The 8,962-nt window shown below is 44.6% G+C and overlaps 1 protein-coding gene and 1 long non-coding RNA gene across 3 annotated transcripts; one reads left to right on the top strand and one right to left on the bottom strand.

The window, feature by feature from the left end:
* Positions 1-1,062: 1,062 nt before the first annotated feature.
* LOC150029689 (uncharacterized) lies at positions 1,063-3,918 on the top strand (the record flags this gene model as incomplete). The annotated part of the gene is made up of 1 exon (XM_090296938.1): positions 1,063-3,918. A coding segment is annotated over exon 1 (2,415 nt), but the record flags the coding sequence as incomplete, so codon positions are not given.
* A 56-nt stretch (positions 3,919-3,974) lies between these two features.
* On the bottom strand, positions 3,975-5,915 carry LOC137814877 (uncharacterized). Of its 2 annotated transcripts, none has more exons than XR_011081691.2 (3): positions 5,251-5,915; positions 4,952-5,151; positions 3,975-4,860 (listed from the first exon to the last, which is right to left on the bottom strand). It is a non-coding gene; the product is annotated as an uncharacterized LOC137814877 (long non-coding RNA). The 2 variants fall into 2 exon arrangements; XR_016514657.1 differs by having other exon boundaries at positions 4,013-4,860; positions 4,948-5,151; positions 5,251-5,844.
* Positions 5,916-8,962: the final 3,047 nt, after the last annotated feature.

Below are 8,962 nucleotides of genomic sequence, written 5' to 3'. Positions count from 1 at the left end.
AGAGAAGTAAGAGGGTGTGCCAGGGTAGCATAACTGCGCACAAAGCGACGATAAAAACCAGAGAGGCCCAAAAACCCTCGCAAACTCTTCACAGATTTAGGATTTGGCCAGTCCAAAACCCCTTGAATCTTACTAGGATCCGGAGCAACAGTTCCAACAGTAACAATGTGGCCTAGATAAGCTATGGTGGATTGGCAGAATGAACACTTGGTAGGTTTTAAGTGGAAATGATGAGTCTCAAGAATGCAAAATACCTGCGAAAGATGTTCCAGATGAGCTTCCACAGTATCACTGAAGACCAATATATCATCAAAGAAGACAATCACTGTCTTGCGAATGAGGGAACGGAAAATGTCGTTCATGGTTGCTTGAAATGTGGAGGGGGCGTTACATAGGCCAAACGGCATTACTCTATACTCGTAATGACCGTCATGAGTCCTAAATGCCGTCTTTGGAATATCTGGTGGTGCCACTCTAATTTGGTGAAAACCTGAGGTGAGGTCCAGTTTGAAAAATACACGAGCGTGACCAAGTTCGTCCAAAAGCTCATCAATTGTGGGCAATGGAAATCTGTCGCGAATGGTGAGAGTGTTGAGAGCGCGATAGTCGACGCACATACGCCATGATCCATCTCTCTTTTTCAACAATAGCACAGGAGAAGAAAAAGGGCTATTACTGGGCTGAATCCATCCTGTAGCGAGGAGCTTAGAAACTTGTGATTCAATTTCACGTTTTTGTGAGTGGGGATATCTGTAAGGACGGACGCTTACTGGGGAAGAGTTGGCTAGCAGGGGTATGGTGTGGTCTGTAGGTCTGGGCGGGGTAGAGTGGAGGGTTCGGTGAAGAGGTAGTCGTGTTTGGAAAGGAGTGTTTGGAACGGAGAAGGGAGGGTGTTGATTTCAGGTGTGGGGTGTTTGGGTGGTACTGGAGTGTTAGGGTTAGTGTTGAAGTCGGGTATAGGTCCAACGATGGATAGGGAGAAGAATTGGGCTGTAGTGTCAAAACGGGTTGCCTTTTGAAAGTAATGTAGGCCCACAATAGGGGTATGTGATTCACCTTTGAGTTCAATGCACTGGTTGTTATGGAAAAAGGACAAGCTGAGTGTTGCATAATTCATTAGTATTGGGCCAATTTGTTTGAGCCATTGGGCCCCAAGTACAATATCCGCACCCCGGAGGTCCAAACGATACAGATCAATGGTGAATGATAGAGTATTGGGCCCCCAAGACAGCAAGCCCATTAGACAGAAGAAGAAGCCTTCATGGATGAAAGACTATGTTATTTAATAGATTATTAGTATTATCATGTCTAATTTTGGCTATAGAGCTTTAGGGCCCAATGACTTGTATCAGCCCACATCATCTCCTATTTAGGTGATGAGAAACGTAAATAAAAGACATGAGAAAAGTTTCTTAAACCTAGAGTAGAATATTCAGAGTTAACATCTTTCTTAGCAAGCACAGTAGCTGTAACCTATCATTGGTGCTTTCATTGCTCTCCACCATGCCTCCCTCACGCCAAGCTAAGGACCTTGAGGACATTCTCCTCACTATCCAAGAACGTCTTTCAGCCATACAAACACAAATGGAAACCACAGAAGCCAGGCAGACCAACATAGAGGCCAGCAACGAGTTCCTTCAAACCACACTCACCTCCTTGGTAAACCAGGTTTCCTCTAATTTTCCTCCTACTTTTTCCCCACACATGTCCACTCAAGACCAGCCACATATTCCACCCACCATACGACCACCAAAACTACAATTAGCCTTCTTTGAAGGACCAGACCCCTTGGATTGGTTATTCCAAGCTGAACAATATTTTACATTCTACCAAATTCCCCCAGATCAAAGATTATCCATGGTTCCCTTTCACATGAAAGGGGATGCCCTTAGCTGGTTTAAGTGGATGCATCAGAACAACCTTCTTGCAGATTGGCCCTCTTTTACCCGTGCCTTAGAGCTACGTTTTGGCCCCTCTTCCTATACCAACCACCAAGCTGAACTATTCAAACTACACCAATATTCTTCGGTTTCAGAATACCAGGCACGCTTTGAAAAAATATGTAACTGTGTCCAAGGGTTATCCCCAGAAACCATTCTGAATTGTTTCACTTCAGGCCTCCATCCCGAAATCCGAAGGGAACTTGCTATACTTAATCCCTATTCCATTTCCCAGGCTATTGGTCTTGCCAAACTCATCGAAGATAAAATTAGAGACTCCAAACCTAAACCCTTTCGTTCCCCAAACCTTACAAATTTTCAGCACCACACCACCAACAACTCACGTCACCCACACCTTCCTCCAACAACCACGACTACCCAAACCAATCTCAATCACCCTGCTGTACCCCATAACCTACCACCCACCCCTCCCTTACCCATTAAACGTCTCACAGCTGCACAACTTCAGGAAAGGAGAGCATTAGGTTTATGCTATAACTGCGATGAAAATTTTTACCCAGGCCACAAATGTTCTAGCTCCAGATTTCTTTTACTCCTAGACAATCCTGACTGTCCCTCGGCCTCCACGGAAGAAACCCTAGAACTCACACCTACAGATGACATGATCCATTTCCACCTTTCACCACATGCTCTAAACGGTACCCTCTCACCACAAACCCTTAAATTCACGGGTCTCATCAACAACCTCCCAGTCACAGTCCTAATAGACTCTGGTAGCTCCCACAATATTTTACAGCCTCGCATTGCCCATCACCTTCACCTCCCCATCTCACCCAGTCCCCCATTTACCGTCATGGTTGGAAATGGAGCTTTTATCACGTGTCAGGGCATTTGTCCCTCAGTTAATATCGCTCTCCAAAACACTACCTTCACAATTCCCCTTTACCTCCTTCCCATAGAAGGAGCAGATGTTGTTTTAGGGATCGATTGGTTGCGCACTTTAGGCCCAATTACAGCTGATTTCTCTATCCCCAGCATAGCCTTCACCCATCTGAACCAACAAATCACTCTAAAAGCCAGCACACCCACCACACCAACCCCAGCTACCTATCATCAGTTCTGCCAACTCCTTTCCACAAAAGCCATGGCATCCATCCATCTTTTATCCATTGACACACCATCAGATTCCACCCTCCCTCTAAAAATCAGCATACAAACACCATCCTCTCCGTTATTCTCTCTGCCATTTTCAATACAATCCATCCTTCTTCAACATCAAACCATTTTTCAAATTCCTCGAGGCCTACCACCTCCTCGGCCCCATGACCACCACATACCACTCCTCTCTCACACATCACCCATTAATGTTAAACCATATCGCTACCCTCACTCACAAAAATCCACCATCTCTACCCTTATTCAAACAATGCTTCACGAAGGCATTATCAAACCAAGCACTAGCCCCTTCTCCTCCCCAGTTCTTTTGATTAAAAAAAAAGATGGTACATGGCGTTTTTGTATAGACTATAGAGCCTTAAATGCAACCACCATCCGTGACCGCTTCCCCATTCCCACCATTGATGAATTGCTAGATGAATTGGGTTCGGCTACTGTTTTCACTAAGATTGACTTATACTCTGGATACCACCAAATTCGCCTCACCCCCACAAATACTCACAAAACAGCTTTCAGAACAATGGATGGTCACTATGAATTCCTAGTGATGCCTTTCGGCTTGACAAATGCACCATCAACTTTTCAAGCAGCAATGAATGATCTACTTAGGCCTTATCTCAGACGGTTTGTTCTTGTCTTTTTTGATGATATTTTGGTCTACAGTCCCACACTTCAGGACCACCTAACTCATTTAGAGCTTATTTTGCAATTATTGGCACAACATAATTTCTTTGCTAAGTTATCTAAATGCAGTTTCGCTACCACCCAAGTTAGCTATTTGGGTCACCTTATTTCATCTATAGGTGTCACACCTGACCCAGACAAAATTCAGGCAATCACAAGTTGGCCACAGCCACGTTCACTCACGGATTTACGTGCTTTCCTCGGCCTCACGGGTTTTTATAGAAAATTCGTTTACCATTACGCCACTCTCGTCTCTCCGCTCACCGATTTATTACAACACAAACAGTTTACATGGACATCAGCGGCACAAGAGGCCTTTCAAATATTACAAGCACACATGGCAAAAATTCCTACACTACGCCTGCCAGACTTCCAACAACCCTTCACAGTGGAAACAGATGCCTCTGCGGTAGCTGTAGGGGCCGTCCTCAGCCAAGCCAACCATCCCATAGCTTTCTTCAGCAAAAAAATGTGTCCCCGCCTCCAATCCGCATCAGTTTATGTCCGAGAAATGCATGCAATTACAGAAGCAATTAAAAAGTGGCGTCAGTATTTACTGGGTACACATTTCACCATTTTCACTGACCAAAAAAGCCTCAACACCCTGTTATCCCAAACAATCCAAACCCCAGAACAGCAAAAGTGGACTGCCAAGCTACAAGGATATGATTTTAAGATAGTATACAAACCTGGAAAAACAAATGTCGTAGCTGATGCCCTTTCCCGCCAAGAATCGACACCCAAATCAGTGTTTTTGTCCATCTCTTCTCCCATGCCGACCATCTTCCAAACTCTCCAAAATTACTTCGCCACCAGTGACGACCTCCAAGTAATACAGCAGTACACTCACAACCAACCTTCACCATCCCTATTCCACACACGCAAAGGACTGTTATTTTTTCGCAACAAAATTTTTCTTCCAGAAGCCGACACTTTTCGCCAATAGGTTCTCCGAGAATGCCATGAATCTCCCACCGCAAGTCACTCAGGTTTAACACCCACATTGGCACGAGTGGCCGCGTCCTTCTACTGGCCAGGATGGACAAGGGACGTTAAAACCTTCATACAATAGTGCTCTCCATGTCAACGCAACAAGTACCTGCCAAAGAAAATTCAGGGGTTAATACAACCTCTCCCAATACCAGATCAAGTGTGGGAAGACTTATCCATGGATTTTATTACACACCTACCTTCATCCGCGGGTCACACTGTCATTTGGGTCATCTGTGACCGACTCACAAAATACGCCCACTTTCTTGCGCTTCCAACCCACTACACAGCTGAAAGTATTGCACGACGATTCTCAAGCGAAATATGCCGCCTTCATGGGATTCCCAAATCCATTGTGTCTGACCGAGACCCCATTTTCATTAGCAACTTCTGGAAAACCCTGTTTCAAGCACAAGGCACAACCCTCAAGTTCAGTTCATCATACCACCCCCAGACAGATGGCCAAACAGAAGTGATAAACAGAGGCTTAGAAGCATACCTTCGTTGTTTTACCAGTGACCACCCGACCTCGTGGTATCGCTTCCTTCACCTTGCGGAACTGTGGTACAACACATCTCATCATTCAGCCATAGGCACATCACCGTTCACGGCGCTTTACGGCCGTCCACCACCATCCACTTTGGATTTGCTCCATACCCCACGCTCCGGGACCACCGTGACCGAGCTCCTCCACCAACACACCGTCATCTTACACGAATTGAAGAAGCATCTCCAGTGCACACGCCAACGCATGCGAGACAACGCTGACCGACACCGCTCGGACGCGTCCTTCAACGTCGGCGAATGGGTATGGCTCCGCCTCCAACCGTATCGACAGCAATCCGTGGAACGTCGCGTTTCACATAAGCTCGCGTCACGCTACTCTGGACCGTTTGAAATCCTTCGCCGTATCGGCGCGGTGGCGTATGAACTCCGACTGCCAGCCACTTCGAAGATCCACCCCGTCTTCCACATTTCGTTACTTCGAGGCTACAAAGGACCCCCACCCTTGCACTTTTCAAACTCAAACTCAAACTCAAGTCGCATCTCTCTGCCCACTGAACATAACTCTAATTCAAACTCCCTCTCACCTACTTCAGTAGCCGCACCAACCCTGCCCACAACAATCAATGTTACCTCAGAGAAACTTTCACCTAATTCAATAGCCAACCCTACTCGGCCCACCAAAATTAACGTTACCACACCCCCCCTTTCACCTAATTTTCTAGCCACACCACCCCTCTTACCCAATGATCAGCCGCCACGTCAAAAGTTGCATGTGGAAATGGAAAAGCACCTCGAGACACTCTCCCACTCACCAATCCAGCATGCCCCACTCATTATCTCACCTAATAATATCAATCCCACCAACCCACCATTACCTAGCCACGTGGATATTAACCTCGAGCCACTCTCCCACTCACCAATCCAGCATGCTCCACTCATTCTCTCACCTAATAATGTCAATCCCACCAACCCACCATTACCTAGCCACGTGGATATTAACCTCGAGCCCCTCCCCCATTCAACACTCCAGAACACTCCTTTTACCCTCCCCTGTAACCCTAATGGCAGTACCACCAACCCACAAAGTCCAAGCCCAACCCAAAATGATTTCCCTACCCACTTTGAGGACAAAGCGTCTCCACAAGCGGATGGAAATGATAGAGTATTGGGCCCCCAAGACAGCAAGCCCATCAGACAGAAGAAGAAGCCTTCATGGATGAAAGACTATGTTATTTAATAGATTATTAGTATTATCATGTCTAATTTTGGCTATAGAGCTTTAGGGCCCAATGACTTGTATCAGCCCACATCATCTCCTATTTAGGTGATGAGAAACGTAAATAAAAGACATGAGAAAAGTTTCTTAAACCTAGAGTAGAATATTCAGAGTTAACATCTTTCTTAGCAAGCACAGTAGCTGTAACCTATTAGTGAAAGAATGCTTTTGCAACATAATGGGCACCGCTGCACATATTTGAGAGCAAAGCAACTCTTGGCCACTCCCCACTAGAACCTTGAATGGCTTAATCGAATCATGGGCCAGGCCCAAATCATCAACAAGGGATTCTTGTATGAAATTATGAGTACTCCCACCGTCAACGAGCACACGCACCAGTTGAGACCCGATAAAGCCAAGTATCCGGATTGTATCCCCAGCCGGAGCTCCAGAAAGAGCAAAAAGGCTCAACTATGCTGCATGGACTTCTGCTTATGGGATGGGGTCGCCGCCCGAATCAATAGGTTGGTCGAGTGAGTCCTCTATACCGGTAAGAGAGAAAGAATCACTGTCATCAGCCAACATCAAAAAAACGCGAGCACCACATTTGTGCTGTTTGGACCATTTCTGATCGCAATTGAAGCATAAGCCCTTGTCGCGGCGTTCATCCAATTCTGGACCCGAGAGGTGGCGAAAACGCGGCTTCGCCGGCGGAGTGGGTAGCAACCCGGTAGTAGGTTGCGCTGTAGCTTCAGGAGCCTTACTAACAGGGCGCGGTGAGGACGATGGTTGCCATGGCATGGAAGGACGTGAACGTGAGGTGCGTGTAAGCTCTTGCAATTTATCTTCCTGCAACCTAGCCAAACCTGATGCCTGAGAAATAGAAGTGGGTTGTTGCACAACCACTTCACGGCGAACGTCGCTCTTTAAGCCGGAGATGAAACAGCTAAGTAGATCTGCATCGGAAAGTCCCTCCAATCGATTTGCCAATGCTTCAAATTCTGTAAGGTAAGCTGCCACCGTTGTTGACTGAGTTAGTTTGAACAATTTGCCACGAGGATCGTCAAAGGCTGTCGAAGCAAAACGTGTTTCTAGCTTCTCTAAGAATTGAGCCCAAGACGCAATTTGACTATTACGATACATCCACTAGTACCAAGCAAGCGCTGCGCCGTCGAGGTAAAAAGAGGCAATAGTGATGCGCTCCTCTTCTGGTGTTTGGTGGTATGTGAAGAATTGGGAGATCTTGAAAATCCAACCATGAGTGTTGGTTCCATTGAATCGAAGAACGTCTAGCTTCAAACGAGGATGATTGTGTGATTCGGTAGAAGACGGCGATGGACGAGGGTTGATGGTGCCCTCAATGAGGCGTCGCATGGCTTCAAACTGAGCGGTGAGTGACGCGACTTGGCGAGCCAACTCAGTTACTTCTGAAGGAGGCGGTGGCGGTGGAGGGTGTGGATTCATGGAGGGAGTGGAATCACAATGAAAGCACCAATGATAACTCTCAGTATCGAGGACTGAGAAACCTCCTGCTGAAATATCTAAGAAAGGAAATGGACTTGAGATTAAAACTTATTGATTCCTTCACATGAACTAGCACAAGGCTATATAAAGGAAATACATATGGTAACTTTTGTCAAAGCATAACCGAAGGCATACTTCGGAATAGGAATGATTGCTATAATGGAGACTTATTGCTATAATGGAGACTTTATTTGTAAACAATGTGATCTTTCAGTTTAGATGGAGGCTTCCTAATGCGATTGGGTCGTGATGATCCAACATTATTGGGTTGAGCAGGAGAGTTGGGCTGAGTAATATTAGGAACATGGCCGTTCGTATCAATTATCGAGATTATGATTAAAGACTAAAAGATTATTTTCTAAGTATTTTTGTTTTCTCCTTTATTTTATGGCTTTTGTGTGTAATTGGGTAATATAATCATGTTTTGGTTTGTGCTGTGTTTACTGTTAAAACAAATGTTCTTTGGATGCTTCGTAATCGATGAAATACTTGTCTTACTTACTGTGGGAGAATCAGATTTAGGGTTACTCATATTTTTCGTAGAGGAATACATGTGTTGAAAGTTGATTAATTTTGAATTTATTCATAGAGAATCTTTTCATTCATCATCTAGTCTGTTATTAGAATTCCTTATGAATATGTATAGTCTACATATGTATCGTTTTTGTTAATATATGAGTTTTGGTCTAATCCCCTCATATTTTTGTATTTTTTTCTTTTTTAATAATACCTTTTTTTTCATACAATGACAAATTATTGTTGTTACTTGATGTGTGAGCATAACTGAGATGTCAACTTGCATAGTGACAATGATGCCTAACATGAAAATTTTTATTTTAAACAAAAATTGTCTTACATTTGATTAAAAATTTAAATCTTGATACTAAATAAAATTTAAAATATAATATTTTAGATAAATTAAATTTGAAAATTATTGAAATCTTAATTCAAAATTAATTTTAGA

The sequence above is a fragment of the Phaseolus vulgaris genome, chromosome 1 (assembly GCF_051622355.1).
Source record: "Phaseolus vulgaris cultivar YP4 chromosome 1, ASM5162235v1, whole genome shotgun sequence".
NCBI classification, from domain to species: Eukaryota; Viridiplantae; Streptophyta; class Magnoliopsida; order Fabales; family Fabaceae; genus Phaseolus; species Phaseolus vulgaris.
Note: the sequence above shows the minus strand (reverse complement) of the source record. Positions and strands in the feature narration are given on the sequence as shown.